This window comes from Akanthomyces muscarius, chromosome 2, assembly GCF_028009165.1.
Source record: "Akanthomyces muscarius strain Ve6 chromosome 2, whole genome shotgun sequence".
NCBI classification, from domain to species: Eukaryota; Fungi; Ascomycota; class Sordariomycetes; order Hypocreales; family Cordycipitaceae; genus Akanthomyces; species Akanthomyces muscarius.
In genome coordinates this window covers 59054-85707 of record NC_079242.1, presented here as the reverse complement: position 1 = coordinate 85707, position 26654 = coordinate 59054, and the positions used below count along the sequence as shown (strand labels likewise).

General features: G+C 49.5%; 7 protein-coding genes across 7 annotated transcripts; 3 read left to right on the top strand and 4 right to left on the bottom strand.

The window, feature by feature from the left end:
- Positions 1-209: 209 nt before the first annotated feature.
- Positions 210-6839, bottom strand: LMH87_003119 (uncharacterized protein; the record flags this gene model as incomplete). The annotated part of the gene is made up of 4 exons (XM_056202299.1): positions 210-266; positions 324-6155; positions 6213-6495; positions 6559-6839. The coding sequence occupies 4 exons, from the start codon at positions 6837-6839 to the stop codon at positions 210-212; spliced, it is 6453 nt and encodes a 2150-aa protein (XP_056047899.1).
- A 1114-nt stretch (positions 6840-7953) lies between these two features.
- On the top strand, positions 7954-9593 carry LMH87_003118 (uncharacterized protein; the record flags this gene model as incomplete). Its single annotated transcript, XM_056202287.1, has 7 exons — positions 7954-8358; positions 8425-8711; positions 8764-8828; positions 8880-8958; positions 9013-9122; positions 9175-9399; positions 9451-9593. The coding sequence occupies 7 exons, from the start codon at positions 7954-7956 to the stop codon at positions 9591-9593; spliced, it is 1314 nt and encodes a 437-aa protein (XP_056047898.1).
- Positions 9594-10144: 551 nt separating this feature from the next.
- On the bottom strand, positions 10145-11513 carry LMH87_003117 (uncharacterized protein; the record flags this gene model as incomplete). The annotated part of the gene is made up of 3 exons (XM_056202276.1): positions 10145-10781; positions 10846-11384; positions 11445-11513. The coding sequence occupies 3 exons, from the start codon at positions 11511-11513 to the stop codon at positions 10145-10147; spliced, it is 1245 nt and encodes a 414-aa protein (XP_056047897.1).
- A 2389-nt stretch (positions 11514-13902) lies between these two features.
- Positions 13903-14689, top strand: LMH87_003116 (uncharacterized protein; the record flags this gene model as incomplete). The annotated part of the gene is made up of 2 exons (XM_056202265.1): positions 13903-13973; positions 14026-14689. The coding sequence occupies 2 exons, from the start codon at positions 13903-13905 to the stop codon at positions 14687-14689; spliced, it is 735 nt and encodes a 244-aa protein (XP_056047896.1).
- A 3069-nt stretch (positions 14690-17758) lies between these two features.
- On the bottom strand, positions 17759-20199 carry LMH87_003115 (uncharacterized protein; the record flags this gene model as incomplete). The annotated part of the gene is made up of 8 exons (XM_056202253.1): positions 17759-18107; positions 18165-18347; positions 18401-18566; positions 18885-18999; positions 19053-19133; positions 19190-19491; positions 19577-19965; positions 20015-20199. The coding sequence occupies 8 exons, from the start codon at positions 20197-20199 to the stop codon at positions 17759-17761; spliced, it is 1770 nt and encodes a 589-aa protein (XP_056047895.1).
- A 1972-nt stretch (positions 20200-22171) lies between these two features.
- On the top strand, positions 22172-24252 carry LMH87_003114 (uncharacterized protein; the record flags this gene model as incomplete). Its single annotated transcript, XM_056202241.1, has 5 exons — positions 22172-22283; positions 22351-22379; positions 22464-22567; positions 22622-22684; positions 22740-24252. 5 exons carry the CDS (start codon positions 22172-22174, stop codon positions 24250-24252), a joined length of 1821 nt encoding a protein of 606 aa, XP_056047894.1.
- Positions 24253-24332: 80 nt separating this feature from the next.
- LMH87_003113 (uncharacterized protein) lies at positions 24333-26145 on the bottom strand (the record flags this gene model as incomplete). The annotated part of the gene is made up of 5 exons (XM_056202229.1): positions 24333-25148; positions 25207-25289; positions 25341-25560; positions 25628-25978; positions 26041-26145. The coding sequence occupies 5 exons, from the start codon at positions 26143-26145 to the stop codon at positions 24333-24335; spliced, it is 1575 nt and encodes a 524-aa protein (XP_056047893.1).
- Positions 26146-26654: the final 509 nt, after the last annotated feature.

Genomic DNA, 26654 nt, shown 5'->3' with positions numbered 1-26654 from the left:
TTTAAAGCACTCGAAGATAACCTCAAACTAGAAATTTCAAGAGTATACTCATATTAAACAAGCACAGATAAAGCTGTACGAAAGAATCATCATCGTCTTAGATAAAATACACACATGTTGACCAGCAAACAGCAGCCCAGGTAGGTTACCGAATCGGCCAGACCCCCGGCTAAATCTCTGGGTAAGAACCAGTCTTCATCAGCGAAGGCCTAATTGTCTTTAAACTTCGCCAGCATGTTGCGTATGTATGTTGTTAACATTTTGGCCTGAAATCGTCAGTTTTGCGCGCATTTTGTGAGTACCGTGATGGCACTTGTACTTACAGGCTCGCCACGCATCATTGTAAAGTGATTGCCTGGGACATGCGTGCTTTCAAACCTGGACACATCCAGAAGAGCATCCCACTGGTTGTACCCGAAATCAGTTCTGTTTTCCAGCAAGAATTCTGCGTGCCCGGTTGGATATGGATCGGGGCGAGGATCACTCTCGTTTTTGCATACTCCATCCTCGCACCAAATCGCCAGAACCTGAGGGCATTTTCCCAGAGGTAAAGTCCGTGGCTGATAGAGGTATAAAGCCTCTGAACTGGCGGCAAAATGAGAGAGTAACCACTGAGGACATTCATATTTCCCACTACCAGTCGCTGTACCAACCAGCCCGATTTCAGCAAACCATAGAGGTAGATCCTTGGGCAATGGTTCCATAATCAGAGGGCAAGGGGCATCGATGAGGATGAGGTGCTGAACGTACTCATTCTCGAGCAAGAGCTGAAGCGTACTCTCGTATGCGATGGCTCCACCAATTGACCAGCCCGCAAAAGAGTATGGGCCAATGGGTTGACGACGCTTAATCTCCTCAATGAATATTGAAGCGATGCCCTCGATACCACATTTGTAATCTTCTGGAGCCCTAATAAACGGAGAGGAAAGGCCCCAAACTGCCCAATCGTCTGAGAAGGTCCCTAGCTCCCGGTACGATGTTGCAGAACCTCCTCCATCAGGGAAGACGAACAAATTTTTCGTGTTCGTACGCGTGTTGCCTTGAAGTAGCACGGCGGTCGCCTTTTGCCTCGTGTTGTGATTAAAAGAATATGGCACTGGCCGCATGTCCAGAGTCGTAGCATCGCTGATCATGCTGACTGGAGTCGCCGTCCCATTGGTCCCGGCGAACATCTGTGGTTGACTAGTGTCACTCTCAGATGATGGACCCCCCAAACCAAAAGCGCGTTCTATATCAGACATAGAATTGCTCAAGGTAAGCCATTCCGTAGGGATACTCCGATTCAGTTTGTCCTGGAGAGCCCCTAGTATGGACAGGATCATCAACGAGTCCAAACCCAGTTCCGCCAGATCAGAAGTCGCGGCGAGCTCCTCTCGGTCAATAGCCATCTCTTCAGCAATGGTTGAATGTAGAATCTCTCGTAGGCTCTCTTTGGAATCAGGTTCGCTGGCGACCAGCTCCGTAGGTGGATTGACGGGGTTCACAGGTGAATTGATTCTCGTTCGCGATTGAGGATGTTTGCACTCCGCCAGTGCACCATTGACTTTAGAAGCCTTGCTCTGTTCCAAATTCGCCAAAAAGGCCTTGAATTCTCCCAAACTTGGGTATGTCAAAAAGTCAAGCGTGTCTACTTCAATGTGTAGATCTTCACGCAGGCGGCTGGTGACGTTCAAAGCCATAAGCGAGTCACAGCCCAATTCCACAAAAGACGTGCCGTCGTCCCAATCTGGCAGATCGTTTTCCATCTCCATTCGAAGAATCTCCATAAAGCTGGGCACAATTGAACTTGAGTCGGGTGCGGCCTTCTTCTCTGATGTGGCAATGGAAGTACTCTGCAGACTCAAGTGTTTCATAGAACCAATACGCACTCCTTCGCTAGCGCCTGTTGATTTCGCAGCGTCCGGGATCACAACGTGCCGTGACGACGACAGTCGCAAAGGTGAAGGTTTGGGGTGCGGAAGAATTGTGTCAAGCACTCTCCTCGGAATAGGTTGAAAGATGACTTCACCAGCGATCCCCACGAGCCGATCCCCAGAAAAAACGTACACATCGCCAACGACTTGCTTTGTTCCTGTCTTGGGGAGCATGCAAGTGAATGCTTGATAGGAGCCCTGCTCCTGAAGATCTTCGATGAATCTAAACGAGTTCCACCCATGGGAGATGAACGCCTGGTCCTGCGAGCCCGCTGCATCAGTTCCGTTGAGAATGAAACCCGAGAGGTGGCAGCAACTGTCTATCCAATAAGGATTGAAAAAGAAGTTGCCATTGTTGGGTGTGGTTTTGAAGGTGATCTTGGCTGTTGCTTCGCAAGTCTGGCTTTGCAAAAACACTTCTTCCATGCCTTGAAATTGGTAGCTATAGTCAACCAAGCTCGAAAACAGTCTGTAAGCAAGCGGCCTGCTGATCTTGCAACTCTGTGACGCAGATGGACCCTCGATCATGGCATCAATTCGCGCTTTAATCGGAGGCCCTAAGCCCTCGAATTCTGTTTTCCATGTGTCCCGATTTCCAAACACCACCTTGCAGGTAGCGTGGAGTAGCCTTAAGCTACCTTCACCAGAACACATGGTGACACTGGCAAATCCAGCAGTGATATCCGCCTGGACCTCACATCGCAGTAGCTGAGGTGGTCCATCTTCAACGAGTATGAGAGGCTTAGTTACTCGCAAGTTGCTAACGTCAAGGCCCACCGAGACAGATGGCTTCAGTAGCCTAACCGCGTAATCTGAAGTAGTCATCGCTATATCGGCGTATAGCGAGGATGGACACAGCGGTACGCCGTTGCAACGATGGCCAATAATGATAGATTTGGTGTCTTCACGCCATATATCAGTCTCTGTCGCAACAAAGGCAGTAGTACCATTAATAGTCTCATTGTTAACTTTGTGCACTGTCGTGGTTGATAAAATTGGCTTCTGATGCGTGATTCGAGGAACGTCTCTCTTCACTGTAGGACTCCGACGGTCTTCCAGTGGGATCCAATAATCCTTCTCATTGAAAGAATATGATGGCAGAGCCAATAGCTTGACTGAATTGGAAAAATCATAGTGAATTACGTCCCAATTGATGTCGAGTCCAAGGCCATACAAACGCCCCAGAGTCTTGCTGAGTACCTGGTGCACAGAATCGCCGCGACGACAAGAGGGCTCGACGACTGCCGCACCTCCAATCGTTGCTTTAATCATTGGAGTGCAGACTGAATGCGGCCCAATTTCGACCCAAATATTCGTCTGGTCTTTTTTAGTGCTGGGGAGGGCCGAAAGAATCGCCGAAAGAAATTTCACGGGCTTGCGTGTATGTTCCCGGACATACGAAGCATCCAGTACTTCATTCTCCAAAACGGCTCCTCGGTAAGACGATACCACTGGCACTTTTGCCTGACAGAACTTGACACTCTGAGCGGATATCTCAAGCTCATCGAGTATGGGGTTAACCTGATCTGTGTGGAACGCATAGGGGATTCTCAATTTCACACATTTCAACCCGAGATCGCCAAGTTTCTGTGCCGCAACGGATACATCGTAGACCGGACCACCCAGAACAGTCTCAGACGGGCTGTTGATACATGTTACCATCTCCTCACTCCCCAGGGCCTGCACAATCGAGGCGACTGGAGCTTGAACGGCGAGCATAGCATGAGTGTGCATAGTGCATCGCTGTGCCAACAGATTGGCCCTGGTACCGACGAGGTATATTGTGTCGCTAGCGGACAAAACGCCCGCAGCGTAAAGCGCAGCATATTCGCCCAGAGAGTGGCCAATTACAGCTTGTGGTCGAACACCCCACGAATTCCACAGCTGCACGAGTGCCATTTCAAAGCAGCAGAGCGCCAGCTGGACCGCAATTGGAGACATCTCCATGTATCTGTTCTCGGTTTCAGAGCCGACCAGTAGGGCGATAAAAGACGGGAACCGATGGGCTCGTGCGATTTGCTCATAGTTCTTAATGCAATTTCGAAAGATTGAGTAGTCCTCGTATAACTCGCGGCCCATTCCCGAATAAACGGACCCCTGGCCGGTGAAGACAAACACGACGCGTGGAGCGATGCTAGGAATAACAGAGAAAGTATCAGCGGCCAGCTGAGCGCTGAATGAGCTCCGGACGTCGTCAACGGTAGAAACAGCGCAACTCATTCGCCACTTATAATGCATCCGCCGCGCCGTGGTCGTGTACGCCAGATGGGCAAGTGGGATCTCTCGGTTGGACTCTAGCCAAGACAGTATACTGTTCACATTCTTGATCATCGATTGCTTTGTCTTGGCAGCTATAGCGACGATATGACAGCTGCGAGGGTCGGCCCTCTGCGCTGCAGGACTTGGGCCGTCTTCGAGCAACACTCCAGTGTTGCCACCTGCGGCGCTGAAATTGTTGACGAAGATGCGCCTTGGCCGCTGGCTTTGCTTTGAAAATGGTGTCATCTTGAATGGAATCCTCACGCTCCGGTCCAGGAGATCCTTTGGGAACTGCGTGTTGATGGTTGACCCTGGCTTGATACCAATATGAGGCGGAATCATGCTGTGTTGGAGAATCAGCAGTGACTTGATCAAGGATGTAACTCCAGAGGCAGCCTCCCCGTGACCAATATTGGATTTCACAGCTCCAAGATACAGAGGCCGATCGCTTGGTCGCTTCCTTGTCACTGGTGCAAATACGTCAGTCACAGAGCCCATCTCTGTGCTGTCGCCTGCTTGGGTTCCAGTCCCATGCATCTCCACGTAGTCAACATCCAAGGCATCCACACTGGCAGCGCTCAGTATCTTCGTAAATAAAGCTGCTTGCGTTGGGCCATGTGGATGTGTGATAGACCTTGCATCGGCTGAGTGGTTGGTGGCAGTGCCGAGGATGACACCTAGAATATTGTCTTTGTCGGCAATGGCATCCTCTAGTCGCTTCACAATGACGGTCGCACAGCCATCAGCACGGCAATATCCATCAGCTTTATTGTCGAAGGTAGCACACGGTCCAGTTTTGGAGAGGAATTGCCCTCGACAAAGGCCGCTGAAAAGGTCCGGGTTTGAAAGTATCGACAAGCCACCAACCACGGCCGTGTCACAGTCCCCTGCCAATAGAGACGTGCAGGCAACCTGCAGCGACGTGCCGCTAGACGAGCATGCAGTATCGATACTCATGCTAGGTCCACTGAAGCCGAAGAAGTAATTTATTCTTCCTGGGCCGAATGCTCTGATCCCTCCGGTAATATAGTATGTGTCGATGTTTTGTGAGGCGTTCGTCTCTCGCCAGTCATCCGAGGTTTGGCCATAAAACGTCCCAACTCGATCAAGCCTCGTAGACGGCGTGCGATTTGGTACAAATCCTGACATTTCAAGTGCTTCATAGGCCGTCAGTAACGCCAAACGCTGCATTGGATCGGTCTGCGCAGCCTCTCTCGGTGAGATGTTGAAGAAGCCGGTATCAAAGTGTCCCGCATTCTGAATCCAGCAACCGTAGGGAGTATAAGAAGTGTTTTTTGTCTTTCCGGTAGTATCAACATAGGTGTCGATGGGGAATCTGTCCGTAGGAACGGGTCGATGAACATCGGTACCATTGCATAACAACTCCCACAGCTCGTCATGATTTTTCGCATCGGGAAAGCGACCTGACATTCCCACCACAGCCAACTTCCTGTGATGGGAAGATGAATCGTAAAACTCAGTACTGCTCGACGGTGTTTGGTATGGACCGTGCAAAACAACACTCAGCTTCGTATTTTCCTTGAAGCTATTGATGAGGGCATCTGTTAAGCTCGCGGGCCCGTAACCGACCACATGGCTTTCAGGCTCATTCAAACATAAAGCAGCATTAATACACATATCAAAGGCTGCGTGGAGAATAGGAGGTATCCTGAGGCACTCTTCGACAACACTAATTAGCAATTCGCTGATTTTGCTACCACTGGGCCAAGCGCCAGTCGAGAGGATGACGGGTGAATGCAAAGTCCCCTGCATGTTCAAGCCATCAAATTGCAAGGTCTCTCGAATATCAACAAAGCCGTATACAGAGGCTGCATGGTATAGGCCATAGACTGGGAGCGATACCGGGTTTGCCCTGAATATCTTTTGTAAGACCAGCTTTTTAAGTGTCTGAGGATGTGCAGAAACCTCAATGCTGTTGGGATTAATGCAGCTGATGTAGGCTTGGCTTGTCGCAGGGAGTTTCTAAATCACCGGGTTACTCATTTTCCTCAGTTCGATTTGAACTTCTTGTTGGCTTACATTTTCCACATAAAATCCGGCCAACAGTGGCAAGGCGTGATCTTTTGTGACAGCGAACTCGTATGCCCAAGAGTCGGAGCCTGCCGTCTCGGTATCTAAATGCAGAATATTTTTTGCCATTTGATCAACAAATGTGCCGAGCCGGAATGCTAGCAGGGTGGCGCGGACTGCATTGGAGACTACGGCTGCTGGCGTGTCACTCGTGGCCGCCGCAAGGGCTGCAAAACCACCAATACCAAACGCGACAAAATGTTTGTTTCTGTTGGCAGGCTCCGCATAGGAACTATTCTCAAAAAAGCTGTCTTCCTTAGCTTGGAGCAATATATTGAGACGTTGGGATGCATACCTGATGTACTTGCAAAGTTGTGTGGCGCAGACTAACGCGTTCTCGATGCCGGCGTGTTTCTGTGCCGACTGATCATGCTGCACACTCAAATCCCTGAAATCGGTAAACTGAGGCAGTATTGCTCGATCCTGTCTTCCGACGCGATGAAATTCCTCCTTGAGTGCCAGCGTTGCCTGGCGTGAATAGGCTTCCACTAGTGTTCCTGCAACGCTAGTGCCGACGTAATCCACCGTGAAGCCGCTCTTCTCGACCAACCAGTTTCCGAAAACGTGGAACGACATTTTGAGGCCTGTCTCTTCAAAAGAAAATTGAGGAGAATATTATGGTAGTTTTGGGTTTGGCAGTATTATAGGAGCTTCTGGCTAAAGTAAAGTGGAGGGGACATGCTCAGATTATATGAGCAGGTATATTGTCAAGACGTGCGCAAATTGAACAAGAGAAATAGCTCGAGCATGATGGCTGATCCATTAATGCTCCTGGAAATTCGAGTCCGTGAGAGCAAATAGTTTGCGTCGAGAGTTTGTTGAAACCCACAGAATAATCACGGACTTTGCTATACAAGAACACTTGACTCAAGTGTGTCCCTAGTGTACAGTGATGTACCGATCTGGATCCCATATCCTGTTTGTCGGTTACCGGCCCCTATCTTGATCCATGCTGCATTGTGATAGACCCTGTAAACAGCTGATAGGCCGCATTATATAATCGAGCAGCGCGCAAAGGCCACTTTTCAAAGCATCATGAGTAGTACAGTCCAGCGCGTTTTGAAACTGATCCAGTTCGTACCGAGTCGTGGAGTCCTCGGGTAGACCCACAAGATCCCGAGCCTTGTTAGCGGTAGTCTAATGCCATGATCAAAGCCCTAGTTGGTATATTAGATCAAAGCAGCCATCGCTCGGTCCCCCGGCTGATAGCCACTATTTGCCGGCTAATATCAATCTTTGGCCCTACGAAGGTAATGCCAGCCGACCCACGCATTGCCGGCACCGCTAGTCTTCGCTTCAACATAAAGAGAACAATTCGATAACACTTTGGCGCATGTTCGCGACCAAGCGCCAGTTTATGGAGCATTTCTAGTTTCAGGATACTCTAGGGGCTCGGGCTTATTCGTTAGGACACGTTTGCAAGCCTCAACTGAACCAACCACACCACCTCATCGAAGTCCTACCGTTCGCAAACACACACCAGCGAGCATGGAACAGTCCCCGCGAGCTATTTCTCCTTCTTACGGTTATTAGCACAACATATTTTCCAGTTCACTATTATTCTTCAACCGCCACGATCCCGGCCGTGAAACTGCAAAGTTGCTGATAATCCACTCATCTTCCTTTACGACCACAATTTGACGGGAATCTGGCGATATTCACCTTCGAAGCAGACAACTGAGCTGAAAGAATGCATGTTCTCGTTGTTGGATCTGGTATTGCTGGCCTTGCGGCTGCTATATCTCTGCGGCGCGTCGGCCATGTTGTCCATGTTTATGAGCGATCAGCCCTGAACCGAGAGGTCGGTGCCGCGATCAACGTGCCGCCCAATGCCTCCCGAATCCTTATAGGATGGGGACTAGATCCTAGTCACCATAAGTTTGTCGAGTCTCGACGGGTAACATACAACGACCCTTTCTCTCTAGAGACGATCAGGACGATTGCCACCGAAAAAACTGCATCATCCATAGGAGGGACTGAGCTGTATTATGCTCATCGAGTCGATTTGCACAATGCTTTGAAATGGCTAGCGTCGCGTGATGACGGTCCTGGTATACCAGTTATATTTCACCTGGGCTGCGAAGTAGTCGGATATGTATGTGAATTGCCCCGCCCCCTTTCACCTGACCGCAAATCATATGGTAGTTTCTTATATCTATAGGATTTTCAAGCTCCTTCTATAACTCTTAAGGATGGCTCCCTGATTTGTGGCGACTTGGTCGTCGGTGCTGATGGAGTGCACTCCACGGCAGCAGAATTCATCCTCGGCCACGTCAACGAGCCTGTGACCCCTGCCTACAGCAACTGTTGCTTTCGTTTTTTAATTCCGGCAGAGACTTTGGAAGCTGATCCTCAAACACGCTTTTGGAATGAAGCTAGGCACGGATGGACCAGAATTCTGACGCACAACGAGACGCACCGCCGGATCGTCGCATATCCCTGTCGCGAGTAAGTGAAGCCGCACTTTAACGCAAAAATTCTAGTATACTAAGTCGAGAAGCAATTCTGTTCACAACTTTGTGGGTCTTTTCCGTGACGAGTCACTGAAGTCTAAGCGGCGCGAAGGTATGTGTTGCTTCAGTGATTGTTTTTTCGCTGTAGCTGACATAGTGCTAGATTGGCAGGCTAGTGTCGACGTCTCCGAGGTACTGGAGCGGTATAATGACTTTAGTCCGAAGCTCCTCAGTGTGATCAGGTTTGAACAGTACAGTCTGTTAACCGGAGCAGTTATCCAGCTGACTCCCTGCAGTAAGGCCACAATTGTAAAGGCATGGCCGTTGCTGTATAGGCACCCTATCCCTTTCTGGAGCAAAGAAAAAATGACCTTGGTGGGTGATGCAGCCCACCCAATGCTTCCTCGTATGTGTCTAACATATCTTATGCTATTACATCACACTCATAGTTTCGATAGATCAAGGGCAGGCCGGCGCACAGGGCATTGAAGACGGACTTGCACTGGGCCTAACCCTACACTCAGCATCTATACTGTGCGATGTTAAGAAGCGACTGGCCATATATGATGGCATACGACGACGCCGCGCCTCAGTGATGCAGGTCCTAAGCAACGTGGGCCAGGACCAGTCAGAAATGCTGCGTGAGGAGCTTCTCAAATACTACAACGAGGACGAGTTGCCCTGTATGTCGCATATTGGGCGCAATAATTTTTTACCAATCTAACAACTCAAAGTGAGCCCTATCAGCCTACAACGGCACAACTTTGGATACGATGTAGTCGGCGCGACTATCACAGCGATGCGGCAGTATGACGCCACGTTTCAGGTACCTGATGACTTCTTCGAGAAGCGTATCCCGAGCTTGCCTGGAGAGTAAACGTTCTGGTAATAAAAGATTCTTTTTGAAGATTTCGGAATGACTGAGCGCCTGAAGCCTGAAGATACACTATCATAGTCAATCTGGTCGTAGCCCAGTGTGGTATCAGGAAGCTGCCCGTCGATGTTTGTAGGGAGCACTGGCGGATGGTTTCATTCTGGTAGCTGTGACGTGACGTCTTTGCCAATATACGTTCATTGGAAATCAAGTAGCCAGCAGTATTACGATATGCTAAATAGGGCTGCCGATATTTTTCCCAATTGTGATCAAAGTGATGAAGACAATAGAGTTTTTAGGGTAGCGATCAGCAACCCTTGTTTTCATTCGCGCGCCCTGGTCTGAGAGGCGTTCATTTGTTTTTTGTAATGGTGTATTGCGGCGGTGCTAGTAGAAGGGTATAGAATCGCATAATCCGTCCAATTCAGATTTCTTTCTAAGTACAACTGCTACGAATCCTTCTCGCCAGAAATCATTTCTGCAATTTAGATAAATCATACTATGGTATCCAGGAATTCGAGAGCAGACTATAGAAAACTATAGAAAATGAAATATCAACTGTCGCGGCGACGTAGAGATACCCGGGGAGGAATCGACAGTGCGCTGGGAGATAAACCGCTAGTGGGGGAAAAGCCTCGTGGAGCGATGTAGGAGGTAATCTCAAGCTCTCCACTGCCCTTGAACATGCAGCTAAGGTACACTTGTACGCCTTTTTTCCCAGACAGCTCACTATCCGGAGACAACTTCTGAAGCATAGACAGGTACGCGTCACAGAAACCACCCCTGCCATGACGCTCCATCCAACCTGCAATAGCCTGTCCTAGAATCAAATCATCAGGCCCATAATGCCGTACCATAATATACAGCTTGACTCCTGGTTGCGGAATACCTGAAGCAATATCGAAGTAGTAGATTAGTCCTGATTGAAGGGCCGGAAGCTCGGAAAATGCATCTACTGCTGCATTGCTGGACTGCTGAGATAGTGGCCACTCCAGCTCGTCGGAGAAGTTTGCATCTAAGCCGACGGCCACGGCAACCAAAGTGCGAAGATCCTCGAATTGGCTGTCTGAAACGGAAATCCGACCACCCACTGTCATCACCTCACGTATAGACGCAAAGTTGGTACGTGGCGTCCGGCAGTAGAGCTTGAGCCGCGACTGCTCGGGGGCGATGTTGTCTATAGCTATCATGCTATAATAACACTAAAATTAGTTCTTTACTGAAGAGAAAAAGGCTTGAGGTCTGCATCACATACAATGGCTGTAGTAGCTTCCCCTCTGGATTATTTTTGAAGAAGTCCCACACTTGCGTTCGACCTGTGCTCTCAGGTTCCAGCTCACGTAGAGTTTCCCCCCATGCTTCTGTGGTAACAGGCCCCCCTTTATTGCCCAACTTGCGAGGGATAAAGTAGGTCTTTAGCGTCACGCCGGTAGACGGAAATTCAGCCGCAATGAGGGTAGTAGTGGCGAGCCGCGTGCCCTCTGCCGCTTCCTGGCAGTATTTCGATCGATCGTGGTCATATAAAGAGGAGAGAAAATGGTAGACGCGAGAAACGTCGACGGCCGGCATCGCCTCGCTGAGCTTGTGTAAGAGCACTCGCGAAGCATCTTGATTCAAGGGATCCGTTGCCGTACCACTCAGTTGGCTGATAGCCTCCAGAGTATACCGGATTTCGGGCCGTGACTTAGCAGTGTTCCATTTCCACGAGTACTCCAGTGGTAGCCCCTCAACCCCTAAGACAGAATGCCACTGAAGGTTACCACGCACTCTGAAAGCTTTACCTAGATATGGTGTCTGGGGTTTGGTGGAAGGGTTAAAGCTAGGTCGAAGCTGGTTCGTATATGTTTGACTTACAATCCAATGATAATGGAACATGAGTATCTCATACTGTTTCTCCACGGGATATTGAGCTGCCTCCATCATCATGGCTAGTTGTGATCCCGATATGTTCCACCAGAAGTCAACATCAAAGTGACGAGAGGGGAGGAGCTGACGAATAGTTTCCCAAGCCATTGTACTGCTCCGATGAATGTGAGCTCTGTTGCCAATCGGAGAATTTTATTAAGATAGAATTTGAATGGCTTTCAGAGCTGTAGACAGTTTACATGCGGAGACAGAAGGAGTCGGACAGTAGGTCTCCATTTATATATTTCACGCGCAGTCGGCGTTTCAAAGATTTCTCCAGAAGGTTGGGTCTGTTACCACCAGTTTCCAGAAAGTCATCTCATCGGCGCGCGACTCAGCAGCTTGCGACTTTTTTGATACTGGGGATAACGCTTGGGGCTCACCGGCGCCCGAGCTGGAATGCTCGTGTCCACTCAGGCCTTGCCTGGCTGACCTACCCGCTAGTGGCTTGAAGAATATCCGTGCTATCGAGTCTGATGCAGATGGTGTTGAGGACTCGAACTCAGAACGTAATTCGAGAAATGATAAACACTTGCACCGTAGCAGACCGAGTCACGCGTCTCAGGTTGTGGAGTTGCACCATGGGGCAGATAACTTGCAGCGTACATAAGCATCTTTTCTGGTGTCCCCGGAACGCCTTCTCGGCACCATTGGTGCGCCGACTCGAAACGAAAGTCCAAAATCTCTGATGCTGTCTCTTAATCGGCTCTTTGTGGGGATCCGGCTAGTTGTGGGGTACCGGCTGATGTCGCATAAGGGAGCATCTGATCACTAAGATCGTCAATGTTGACGAGACTATCCCGAACCAGAAGGAAAAGAGGGTCTGTTTATTACAGGGATAAGGAGTGTCCGTACCAAGAAAGAAGAGGCCAGTAACGTTTTAAAACGAAAGAAAATAAGACGAATGCGACAAGAATAAAAAGAGAGCAAGAATGCTTCGTGGAATAAATAGAGAGAAAAAAGATTCAATCACTACCTTTATTTATTCAAGCGGCTGTTTTGACACCTACGTGGAGGAGTGGTAGGATGCTTCTCAAGTCTACAGCTTGGACGTGGGGCTCACTACAGCTTTGCCTGCCTTCTTGCTGAACAGCATTGTTGTGCCAGTTAGCTAACCGGTTACTTGTGGAGTCAACTGTAACCATAGACTCGCTGCCAAACACCCAGAACAGCACATGATGCGTTGCCACAACTGGTTGTAACAGAAGGATATCTTGAAGATCGGTCCGGATCCCGAAGCGAGTAGCTTAACAGCTGAATATTCAGCCCAAAATTATAGACTGTGCACAGACGCAGGTATCAGCACAGTCCGTCTTGAATGTGTCTTAGCGACTCCCCGTGATCCCTTACTCTTCATGGCAGCATTCTTCAAGAAAGGTCGAGATTTGATTACTCGTTTCCTCCCACCTGGAAAAGAGCCTCCTGGAAACAGGGGCCCCTGGAAACCCTGGCCCTTGATACTTTTGATATGTGAAGAACGCTCGAGCATCCTTGTAGCCAGAGCGCTCATTTATCCAAAGCAAGGGGGTCTTCGAAGGTTTGCATCATACCGGATTTCCGTCCGAGCGCTTCTGTTTTTGCCGAGATTGGCTTGTAAGTAGGCCGAGCATAAGTTGGGTGCCAGTTTGCAGAATTGAGGACGCCTTTAAATCCATATCTGCAGCAATGACCCACCCGGATATCCCGAATGTCGTATAAAGAGTCGAGTCTAAAGAGTCGAGTCTAAAGAAACACTTCTCAACATACATCTCTTGTTGATAAACTAGTCCTACGCTGCATCAAGATGGCTTCATGGAATGGCACTGCAGTTAGTGGCGCTCACTCACCAGGCCTTGAAGCCACTCCCACATCCTTTGCTCTTACTACAGCCGACGCTACCATATGTTTCCACGTCGGTACTAGCTGGTCCAGGAAAGACAACGCGCAAATAAAGTCCCTACCGACGTCTCTAGGGGCCAGGGACGAACCTCGGTCTGCGTCGACGACCAATATCTCACCTGCCTACGAGGTGTGGAAGATAATCGCTACTGTGAGCAGAGAGCTGCAGCCAACATCAGGGGGAAAGACACCTGCAGAACTTTACACAAACAATAATAAGCTACCTACACCAACTATAGTTCAAACTACCCCAGCAGTGGTAGCCACAGATCAAGCTTTGGCCGCCCCGGTCAAGCAGGTGGACGGTTCAGCGCTTGCACAAACGGCTAAAGAAGAACCGTCAAACTCACCTGGAAGTGCGCCAGAGCCAGGTATTGACGTATTCGTCACTTTGATTTTTCTGTTCCTCTTCGGTCTCGCTGCTATTACTCATATCATCATCGCCCGCACCAACACCAAACGCGGCCATAAATTTCTCTTGTCAGAGCTGCTGTTCGACTTTTGCACCCTCCGGGTGGTTACGTGCATCATGCGCATTGTCTGGGCAAATGTTGCTACTCAAGGTGTTGTCTTAGCCGCAACAATTGTCCAAAACGGAGGGTAAGTCTGGTATCGTCCTTGCCTCGCCCGGCATTCTTCTAACGAGTCATAGTGTCGCGGCTGTGTTTGCTGTTAACCTAGTACTGGCACAACGGGTTGTTCGCGCGATGCATCCTTCATTTGGCTGGGGTCTCGGCTTCACGATCTTCTCTCAATTCTTGATCTTCTCTATTCCTGCAGTCATTGCTATGAATGCCGTTTCCGTTTCTGTAAACTTCTTTAGCGTTGACCCTGTTCAGCGAGAAGTCACGGAGGAACTACTGATGTTTGGTTCATCTTGGAACTTGATGGTGGCCGCCATGCCACTAGTTTGGGTGTTTCTTGCGACTGCCAAACCAGGTCCCCGGATCGAGAATTTTGGCGTCGGCGAATTTCGGTCCAAAACGAGCTTACTAGTCTTTGGTGCAATCACAATGTCGGTTGGGGCAGGCGTGAGATTGGCTATCTCGGTGAATGGCCCCAGCTTTACATCTCCGCTATCAGGCAAAATCGTTTTCTACATGACTGGTTTCTTGCTCGAAATTATAACTGTGGCTGCCTACGCCTACTTTCGACTTGACTTATCTTTTCACATTCCTAATGGTTCGATCGGGCCTGGTGCCTATTCGAAAGATCCAGACACAGGCGAAAAGGACCGCAAAGACATCGAAGAAACCAAAGACATCGAAGAGGAGCCATGGTCATACCCTGCTTCCATGGGGGACAACAAGTTTTGAGCGCTTTCTTCTGAAATACGAATTTTATCAATCGAAGCATAATGCCACATTCAACAAGGCATAGAAATGGAAGGTTAATAAAGTATGGATTTTTAACCAGCTGGTTAGATATAAACAACCCTCGTATTTAATATAATTTGGTTAGATTTACGGGCTGCAATATAGATAGATGACAAGACTTCATTTAGTGAATATATAAATGCTTACTGCCGGGCTACTACTATCAGCCATACCACTTTTGCATCAATCTAGCGAGACCCTGAATATTAATGGTATAGAATGCTTTAATTTGTATCACGAAAAGTAGGAACGACAGTTTTCATCTTTGAAACGAGACGCAACTCCTGGCCAGTGCTTCACAGAACCTCCTGATGAGCTGGATTGGGACCACGATGGCTCAGCTGTTCCTTATGGCAACCGTGGTGTTGCATGAGAGAATCCCAAAAGAAAGGACATGACATGGCTACTCAGCGGATATAGTTGCCAGATCAGGTACAGCTGTTGTCAAAACCGAAGTCAAAGTTCCTACAGCAAGTCTTATCTACGAGTCAATAAGCCTCCATCCGCCTCGCTTGGCCATTCGGAAAGCGGGTTACTGATTCATGCGATGTAAGGGATTCCAAACCGAAACTGTTGCGTGTTGCTGTGGAAGGCTGCGCTGACCCAATAGTACCTGATATTTCGGCACTTTGTGGAGTCAATCTCAAACTTTGATACGCAGAACACCAATGTTATGTCAACCGTTTTCTCTGGTACAGTGCTTTCTATAGTTCCATGATACTCTCAAGGAACTATACCGCTGCGAGCAACAGACAATTTGACATGTAACAAAGTATCAGCCCAGGATGCTCACCCCTTACTCTAGACACAGCGCCTTTATAACGACTGTTCCGTGCGAATTAGAACCCTGATTCATCGCCTTAGTCATTTACTACAGCTACAACATTCAAATATTAGTTGTCAAACTTTTATGTAAAAAGCACAGCCTCTTTCTTCATGAGGCGGCATGTGGGAGACGCAGGCCACCAGCCCCAGTGACATAGGAAGTTCCTTGAAGCTTTGTCTACGCACCTTTATATGGCGCAGAGAGATCTGCGAATCGTATCAGTAGTTTGAATCTTCATTTCTAGCTTCGAAACAGAATGCGGTAGCGTGAAATAGCATAGCTTACTTTCATGCTCTCATACAGTTCATTGATGTGGAGATCAGAAGTCCGTGGCCGTCGCCGTCGACTAATGTTCAACAGTCTGCACGATACATCACCAGATACTTAAACACTAAATCCATACCTCAATCTAACATCAAAAGCAGTTTCGGAACGCACCGATACCTTTCTCAAACAATTTTGACCTTCTCTCAATATCACCCTTCTACAGAAATTCTCAAGTTGACAGGATGCAGTACAATGTCTCCAAAACCGTCTCCTTGACATCTGCGTTTTTGCTCCGTGCGGTTTCCGACACTGTGACACAGCCAGCCAAATCGAGTAAAAGAAAAATTGTGGATTAAATCATCTACATTGCTGACTTCTTGTAGCACGAGAGAAGTAATTGGAACAGAGAGCTGGTAGCGGCATTAGACAAATCCTGGCGGACCACGTCAAATTTGTAAGGGTGGCAAAGACATGGACGCAGAGGCTGGAGAAGGAGAGACTAATACTGGAAAGAATATGGCGAAAAAGGCCGCAGAGGTAGATAAAAGGGTTGGAAAGACCAACTGATGGTTATACAAATAAGGGAGCAAGGTTTATAGGAAGCAATCACGAGCATCTATCTGCAATAGGTTGCGGTATTGTAAACAATTACGGGTGGCGGGCTACCAGTAGTTAGACTGTTAGCCACAGTTAGTCACGTCACAGTTTTATTCTTCATGTTTGTGTATTACAAAAAAGGTTTCAGGAAATAGGATGCCATGAATTGCACGATCAAAGATTTGTCTGCAATCAGATCTCACCTAATAAGCTGAGCGAGAAAGGGCAATTTGTCCACTCCAAGCCTGAATCATAGACACTGCACTGGACATCTCGCCGCTGATTAGCGGTCAGGATGAGTTGGAATCGGTTCAAAACTTGGTAAAATTGAATTTCAGAGCACTGCGAGCATTGAATTGTATGATACCACATTGCAACACTGAATGCCGCCTTGGCAGGCCCGTTTCTGAGTATCAGGACCGCCAAATAAAATACAGCAGTTTTCCGAGAGCCGTGCAAAACGCTGCCTTCAAACCTTTCTCTCACCATCTGAAAGGGCTTGCCCGGGTGGTGCACTGCCGATCCACAACAGAGTATGCTTTCTTAATAGCAAACAACACTGGAATGTTTGGCACATCTCCACGTCGGTTCACAACCGAAACACCAACTCAAGTGTATCCACTTTCAATGTATAGAACACTAACAGATACTCATTCGTCTATAATGGATGCTAGGTATACCGGAGCGCGGTCTGGTATTACTTGAGGTTCTTGAGTCTCTGCCACCTGATGGTTTACTAGCGCGCTCTGGTTCTCACAGGTAGTCGGACCATGTTCCATGGCCTCATTCAGTTATGCGATCATACTCAAGCTCAGGTTTTTACCGTCTTCAACTTTTACTCGTGAAACACTACTCCGGTGCCTAATGTTGCATTTTACAGATGTGAAGGCTTTCTACACTACTTTTGATGATCGTGTCCGTGGAAAGTATCGTGTGTACATCGCTGATTACCTACCCACCCAAAAATATGACCCAGTACGGTGCACCATTAACCCAGCTCCAGCTCAAAGGACTGCTACCAGCCTATGCGCTAACATTAGCGTGGCTAGCTGCTGTTGCACTGCTAGAGTCCCGGCTAGAGGTCCACTCACCACTATTGAGGTAAGGATATGAAGAGACGATATCACTGATAAGTGTACAACTGTACGATGAGAACCCTCGTTATAGTAATACACCCTGTGAATTGCACGGCGCAGTATTTATACCCCCCTGTCGCTTGAACTTGCGCGGAAAACGAAACTCTATTCTCTGAATGGATGAAGATAGTAAATTTCAGGCACACCCTGCTATGCACTTCTCCAACTTGAAGATTCCAGGTCTTAGCCAGCACCTGGAGATTTTTCGTTGTAGAACAGCGTGGTTGCATTAAGAAAACCGAAAATGTTATCAGAACCGCGCCAGAACCCTTCATCAAGAAAAGGGCCACTTTCATGTGTCGAGAAAGATACGAGTTCATCAGACATATTGAAGTCTTGCTTGAGCTTGATCTTCTTGAAAGCTTTCTCGAAAACGTTGCATGTCGCGTCTGCGGAGGCATGCGCTCGGCGTAGATGATCTAGTAAAACCATGCAGAGCTGTAAGTTATGCTCGCCCGCCTGCCTTGTCGTGGAGCTTCCAGACAATAAATCATACAAATGCATTTGCATGGGAGGCACGATGGCAATAATTCTGTAAAGTCGTTAGTATCTACCACTAGGCATATCCAATGAGAAGGCTGTTTCTAACGTGAGCACATGTGCATTGGCAGCAAAGCCATCTGCCATCAAGATATTTATCAGATGAGTAGCGCGCAACGCCGCAGACCGCATATTTCGAAGACAGAGTTTTTCCAACGATTTTGTATCGTCAACAAACGGTTGGCCTTGCTTTTTGTTAATACCAGGACGATATAATATAATAATGGTCGCTCTAAGCCAGGTTAGTAACCCGTTCAGACCGTTGAGATTGGTTAGAGGCCATACTCGTGATATAAACGTATCTGCGTTGTATGTATCTTGACAATTTGGCTCTTTTGGTTATCACTCGGCAGCCCTTGAATACAATTGCGAATTTCACGCTCGGTTTGCTTCAGTTGTTCTTCCGTTAAGTTTGAGCATTGGGCGGTGTATGATGTCGTGAGAATCTTTGCTAACACGACAGTAAGTCGAATTAAGCAGCTCCATACTCTGGAAACAGCGCCAATCGCTTCTGGCAAGTGGCTTCCAATTATGCCGTTCCCATGTTGGGCGGAACAAAATGTGGCATTGGTTTCTGTAGGGAGAGCTGTGTTTACATCGTCGAGATGTATCCGCAGCGGGCGTCCATATGCCACAGACGACCAGACCTCGCGGCAGTGTATGCACCACCAAATTCGCTCCAGCAAGGATACTGGCGCTTCGTGATGCCTACGACGATACGATGATAGACGATGCAGACCCAAGCTGTACGCTAGGCTGATAGCGGTACCGAGCCAATGCCAAGATCCGGTAAGTGCATTAACGTCGGAAACCCAGTAGCTCATCAAATACACTGATTGTATAAGGCAGATTGTATCTTTTTCATACTCGAGGTCATATAAAGCCTAGATACTGTCAGAGATTGTATTGAAGTAGTTTATGGTGTGTGGATTGGAACCTTCGCTCGCTGGAACATTGCTTGTTTGAAATCCATTCGTGAAAGCCCGAACTCGTCAGAGATGGTTTTTTCGTCGATAAACTGGTAGCATTGTTAGCGTAGCAAGACAGTAATAACAAATGTGGCTATCTACTCACGTTACCTGCTGCGGTAAAGACACTCCAGAGAAGAAGAAAGCTCATATTGCCTGCCTTGTAGCGGCAAAGGAAGTCATCGACATCCAATATGGGCGCAAACGGATGGACGTAGTGGAAGTAACACCTGATGAGTGCGTCTTGTATTTTACTTGGCGGTAAACTGAGAGCTTCTCTGTGTTCCAGATACTTGTCTTCCGCAGGAATCAGCGTTTTCATCAGCATGGGCAAGGAAACATGTCTGTTTTCGTCGGCTTGGCCCTGGAGGAGGTTCAAGATGAATCCACGAGGCCCTCTGTCATCTCCTGTTGGTTGCATGTGAGACTCAGATGCTACGGTCTGCCGAGGGTGACAGGGTAGGAGGAAATATCACACATAAAAGTAACGCACCTAGATAGTACAGGTTGGAGCGCTCCATTGCCGTTATTCCGTAGTCGGCAGTATTTTCCCTGGTCTCAAATTGGCTCATCATGCTAGGTTCCGCAAAAGCCTCGCTTGTAGCATGGTAAGAAGATTGTAGGTCAGACTGGGAAGATGGACTTGGAAGTGATCCCATCAGATGGGAACTCCATCTACTTCGGACATTTGCAAAGTTCTGGAGGTTGTTCCGGCTTAGCTCAGGCGCTGAAGAATCGGGGCGGCTGTTTAGCTGATGAGGCACGTTCACGTGTAGTAGATATGGATCGGTTGCCTCGGACTCCAGATGATCTTGTCGTGGCTTTTTCGTGACAGAGGTTTGCGGCAGACTTAATTCGTTAGATTCCAATTGATATGGGTTGCTGCTTTTCATCAGAGGCTTGTTCCTTGACGTGCATGACAAAAACTCACGCGCGCTTTTTCCGCTTGGCAATCTCACAATAAATACCATCTGCGGCGCAGTTTGTGCAAGGATTGCCTGAAAACACGAACGAGCACCGGATCTTTCGCGAGTTGCAGGATCTGCAGGCGACGGCCGCTCGTTGGGGCTTCGAGCCTGACCAGGCTGTAGATGAATCGTTCGCTCGATGGGACATGGTGATGAAAGAAAAAGACAAAAAGCAATTTGGCGCTAGGTTCTCCCCATTTGAGAGCAGTTCTTTAGCTACTCTGGCAGCGTGAAACTGGGCTAAGGGTGCGTTATATCAAGTGTTGGATCCAGTGACTGAGGCCGCGCATCTGCGTTGTACGCGGCAAGACGAGCTGCGCCCAGCTACGAGGTCAAAAAGAAGTTCGCCTGAATGACCAATCTACCAAGTGGACCGCATCCACTTGACAAGCTTGGGCCGGACGCCACGATGGCAAGATACGTTCGTGGCAGTGTCTCTTTCCTAGAGCGGTTAGAGTTGGAGTTCTGGCTACCCTTGGAATAGCGCCTTGACTGTTTCTGTAAGTCGGCGAAGAGCATTCGATACAGACGACGTTCGAGCAGTAGAGAACTGTGAAGATTGTGTCGTTTGATACACTTCCTTCCGTGCGGTAGGTAACACGTATTAACCTTTGCCGCTTAACTTCGTACAGGTATACGGAACATGTAATTATTTCCGAGGTGTGTCAGATTACCGAATCTGCCTGAAGATCTTTCCTAGGAGGCAGAGTATCTTGAAGCCGTAGACCACGACAATCGTCCTCAATATGATGTTCATGGACCTGAAACTAAACGTGTGGATATAGTGCCTTCTAGATTGGCCAACGTGTGTGGCTGAAAAGCTGGGACTCGGCTACAAGAAACCCTTATGCGATTGATAGACTCATCAGTTCCGCTTCGGTGGCTCCCTTGAACCCTAGGCGGACTCCATCGTGATGTAACCCAGCTCTCGGGTATCTAGTAATGACAGCGTGACCATTCTCGACACTGCATTTCGTGCAGAAGGGGCAGGGTGCCCGCCGCCCTCCGCCCCCTCAGCCGCTGTAGGATTAGCCAAGGTTTGCAGAGCCTGGCAATGCAACCATGCCATCCAAACCGTCGATGTCGACGGAGGTAAGGGTTGGCCCTGTTTACCATGTGCCGTAGCAAGCAGCACAGACCTCCCTATTTTTCGCCCCATATCAGCCCATATGCGTGCATGACACAGCTGCGGAGTTGCGGAGTATTTTATCTACTGTGTAGTTGACCAACGGTCTTATGCGCCAACCTGACACCAGGCGAGTAACAGGGAGGAGGACGCGCCAAAGAGCTCACGCCATCAAGGTAGCCTAATCACCAGCCACCACCTATGCTACATTGCTCCGCTCCAGGTTACAGATACACAGCACGTATCTTAAGCCAGGCAAATAAGATAAACTACTAGTCCTGAGTTGACCAAGTACAATTATAAAAGATTCTAGTCATATATAACTATACGTATATGTGTCAAGATTAAATTTAATTTACTATATGAGAATTAACCCTAGCAACTGCTATTGGTCACAGATCAATAGTATCGCGATAGGATAAAAACAGCATTCTGTTCTTGTCAGTGATGGTGAAGGTCTATACACAACTCGTTTGTGGCTTCCCAAAGCTCTGCGGAGGCCATTGTACAGAAGTGGGGCAGTAGGTTGTTCCAGTCAATGAACAGGCTTCATTCTGCACCTTCACCAGTCACTGCGACCAGAGGTTAAGCAGGGCGCAGCAATGACTACCTGAAAATACAACGATCGTCTCTATTACCAACACGTATAGTAAACTTCTATTTGATAGCACCTCTCCGTTACGACTTTCCCAACTCCATGCTCGAAGCAGACTCATGCTGGCTGTCACCGTCGCTGCGTGCAAGTACTGCCAGACAAGACGGACGAGCACAGCCGAGGGAGCTAGCTTCCCCAGCTGGCTGTGGCGTGCAGGCCTCGGTAACTAGTCACCACCACAGCACAATGGCGGCGTATAGCCGGCGGGGCATCTATTTTAACAGCCCAGTCGTTGAGACTCTCAAGCCTTATCTTTGTATCTTTGCAAGGTACCCGCCCTCATATGCCAGTATCATTCTCGTTTTTTTTTCGTACGATTATTTCTGTCTAAACACTGCCATGGGAGAACAGGGGCCAACGCCGGCCAGTGCGGAGGCAGGCTTTATCTTTTCCATGTCTCAGCCCGAGAACCCATTCCTCGCAGACGCTTATTTCCAACGTGTCCTCGCCAGTAAGACGATTATGACCTCTCCAGTGCGTGGCCAGCGACGCAATAGGCTAACTCTCTCTTTTCGTAGCGTATCTGCCCAAAGATCTACTCATCGAGGTAACGCCCGCATTTACTAAATTTGCCGAAGAGACCATTTCGCCGCAAATCAAGGAATGGAATCTTAATGCGGAGAGGCAGCAGCCATTTGTGGAAAAACACAACATCTGGGGTGCTCGCCATGATGTTGACAGGCTTGTTACCAGCGAAGGCTGGAGAGCCCTGCGCAAATGGGGTGCAGAGGAAGGGCAAGTAGACTCTGCGCCGTTTTTGATTTGGCATACTCACTAACACCGTTACAGCGCTGTCGCCATTGGCTATGAATCTCAGTACGGCAAATACAACAGAATCGTTCAACATGCAAAGTCAGTACCTTCATTATTCATGGCTTTCAAAGACATAAAACTGACTCAACAGTAGAAACTACCTTTTTTCGCCAGTTTCTGGTCTCACCGGATGCCCGCTTTCGATGACTGACGGCACAGCGCGTCTGCTTCGCTCACAACTTCCTGGACTGCCGGCGTCTCATCCTTTTCATGAAACCTACTCCCGATTGACCGCCCGTACCGGCAGCTGGACATCTGGTCAGTGGATGACCGAGCGTCCCGGCGGCAGTGACGTCCAAAATACCGAGACGTGGGCAAGATATGCTCCCTTGTCAGCCAAGACTGGCGAACATGGCCGATTGGATGAGGGTGACTACCTCGTCTCCGGCTTCAAATTCTTCTCCTCTGCCACCGACGCCAACGTTACGATGCTGCTAGCCAAGACGGAGAGCGGTAAGCTCAGCGCTTTTCTCGCGCCGCTGACCAAGACGGCTGTTGCAGAGGATGGCAGCACTAAAGTGGTGACCAACGGTGTGCGCATCCATCGCCTCAAGAACAAGTTTGGCACCAAGCAGCTGCCTACGGCGGAGCTAGAGATCAAGGAGATGCGCGCGCATATTGTCGGCCCCGTGGACCGCGGCGTCGCAACCATTTCGCACCTCCTCAACGTCACACGCGCGTGGGCATTTATGTCTTCGGTGGCGGCAATGCGACGGGGGCTCACCATTTCCAAGCAGTTTGCCATTAATAGAACCGTATTCGGCTACCCTCTCTGGGCTTTGCCGCTGCACCTGCGCACGCTGGCCGACATTGAAGTCCGTGTTCGCGGTTTTACGCAACTGAGCTTTTTCACCGTCTCTCTGATGAGCTTTACGGAGCATGGTTTCCCTGACTCCGGTACTTTGCCAATGCCTTTGCCAGAATCCGGCGAGGAAGCCATGGTGGTTTTGAGAGCTTTGACGGCCGCTGCAAAAGCCGTGACCAGCAAGAATGCCGTCATTACTATGCAGGAATGTATGGAAGCTCTTGGTGGCGTCGGCTACATGGACGACCCGGATGAGCCAGAGAATCTCGCACGTGCGCTGCGTGATATTTCTGTCAACGCCATCTGGGAGGGAACAACCAACGTCCTCAGCAGCGAGTTCGTCCGTCACGTCCTTAACCGCAACCATCTAGAACATCTCGATGCATGGCTGTCCAAAGCCATCGCAGGCATTGAAAACAAGGATTACCGCGGCGTTCTGCAGGTCGCATGGCAAAATTTGCACGGTCGCCTGCATCAAAACAAGCACTACATTTTTGATGTTCTATCTGTTGGCCGCAACGTCATGTTTAGCTTCTCTTGGATTGTGGTGGGCGTGCTGCTCGCGTGGGATGAGCAGCGTGATAATGATGAACTGGCGGAAGAAGTGGCTCGTCGTTCCATTCTGAATGGCGAAGGCGGCTTCCGGGAGTGGTTACTCCCGGACGTCGGCGCCCCCACGGCCAAAGCTCGCTTTGATGAGAGCAAAGAGCGCGCCAAATGGGATTCTCGTCTGGTATGGGGCAAAGAGCTGCCTGACTTTGCACCATTCGGCCAGAGAATCCCTCTAGGGTCTAAGATGTGAATCAAGAAAATTAAGATACGCAAATAAATATCATAACGCTAACTAAAATCTGCAACATCATGGATCTACAATTCTTTGTCTTACTTTGCGTTGGGGGTGGGAATTGATGAATCCAGCTCGTACATGGCTTGAACAGGTGGTTGCCAGTTTTGATCAGGGTTATACAGGCTGTTACCTCCTTGAGCGTGCTGTGACCCAGGGCTACTTAATTCGCTCGGCGAGACGGCTTGATGTATTTGCTGCTGCGGCGCGCCTGAAAGTTCGACATGCGGCCGCTGGTGGTAGGGCCTTGGCGTCGCAGCCACTTCTGATACTGCTGGCGGCGAGTACGGCGACTTTCCCTCCATCTCGGACGACGGCGAGTTTGTCGCCAGCTCTGAGTGCGGTGGATAGGGCGACTGGCCGGTGGCACTATTTGTTGCCTCAAGCGTCTTGACCTTGCGATTCCGACGGCGCGCGAAGATGACCATGAAGGCGATCACACCAATGGCAACGAGGGCACCCAGCACAGCGATAGCAATTATCGCTCCTTTGCTGAGGCCACCTCCGCCGCTACCTGCTTTAGGGTTCTTGGACCCGTCGCTGGTCTCGCCGGTAGCGGTCGTGTTTTTGGGCGCGTCGCTTCCGTTCGACGTAGGGCGCGTGGCTTGGCCCAGGCTCGTTGCCTTGGTCTCGGAGATTGACTGGCTGACAGTGGCGATGACCTTCTTTTGTGCGGCCTGGCAGTAGTAATCGAGAACATCGGCGGCGGCGGACACATCGGCGAGTGCGGTGTTGTCGCAGTTGTACTTGACGCTACTCGTAAGACTCTGCGATGCCTTGCCAAGAATGCCAGGCTTTAAGCAGACGCAGGAGGCGAGTGCTTGCGGGCCGGCGGCACAGAGGTAACTGGATTGCTGCGACATTCTGTCAATAGCGGAAAAAAGATAGCTGCAGGTTTGTGGTCCGTCTTACCAACATTACCGCTTCCACGACGCCAGTTTGGGCGCAGGCACGCAGTGAAGAAAATTGAGGCAGGGCGGTGATATAATAAGTCACTAAATCGTTCAGAGGCCATACTAGCAGTACTCTAGATATTCCAGACTCACTGTCACCGGGAGGACCAGGCATGGCGTTGAATGAGGTAGTGCCCTCGTTCATGGCGCAAAATTGAGTGTAAAAGCTGGAAGCCAACGTCATATCATCGGCATTCGAGCATGACTTGCGAACTTCCTGCCCCAGACTAGAATTGATTTGACCGACGACGTTCTCCTTGCTGCAAGCACAGGGCGCCCACATGTTGGCGACCGTTGGGCAGTTCTCGTAAGCCTAAGGAAAACGTTAGCACGTCTTGTGAGCACGCTTCGCTCTCTCTTTTGTTCATGTATTTCCGTACAGCAGCGTTGACAGCAGCGGACAGCCCAGACTGGACACACGGCGGTAGCGAGGAAATGGCGGCAACGTCACTCATGACGCCTGGTATAATGTTGGCAGTCGGCGTCGCAAAGGTAATCGTCTTTTCCGGGTGGCAGTATTTGTCGACGAGAAGGGCCGCGGAACTCTGGTCGTCGTCGGCCTGCTTGCCACAGCGCGATGAAACGGCACTACTGATGGACACGGTCATCTTGTTCAGCTCGGCTGAGTTGGTGCAGATACAGGACTGCAGCTTGGTCGGCTCGGAGCCACACGCCGTCGTGTCCTGCTCCCAAAGATAGGCGTTGGTGACAGCGGAGGTGACGCATGGTGCCTTTTAATCCTGTCAGTCCTGTCGAGCGAGGCTGCAAAACTCGAATGCGTTTTGTAACTCACGAGTTGGCTGAAAATGTCCAGCTCCGTCATAAAGGGAACGTCGCACCGAACACTAACGGCGCCAGCCAGCACCAGCGCTGCGGCGTATAGCGGCCCTGAGCCCATCGCGAGTGTACCGTGGTGTGTAAGTCGGAAACAGAAAATAAAAATCGCAAGCAGGGGCGAAGCCACATGCAGCCGCCCCAGGTTATTTATTCGGTTCCCTAAGCTCCATCATAATAAGGCCGGTCCTCCCCTCCCCCGTCGCGTTAGGGAATTAGGGTGCTAGGGAAGCTCAGCTCGACTGGATCTCGTCTCGGCAGACCCATCACAAACGCCCCAGCCCATTCAGCCCCTCGGAATGCTAGCTTGAAGTGCCCTGCTGGTTGGAGTTGGTGGGAGGTCGCATCGACGAGACGTTTACGCAGTCGCCCCGTGGCGAAGATTCCATCCTTCAAACAGAGTTCTATATTTTGGACTCAGAATGTAATGTTCTTCATGGCTCTGCTAGACGCGGCCATTCCTTCTCAGGACAACTCATTCGAGGCAGGGTCTCCGCCATTCACACCCGGCTGTCTTATTTAGGAAAATTCGCGACGCGCCACAGTCAGCCCAGCACAAGGGCCACGCCCGGG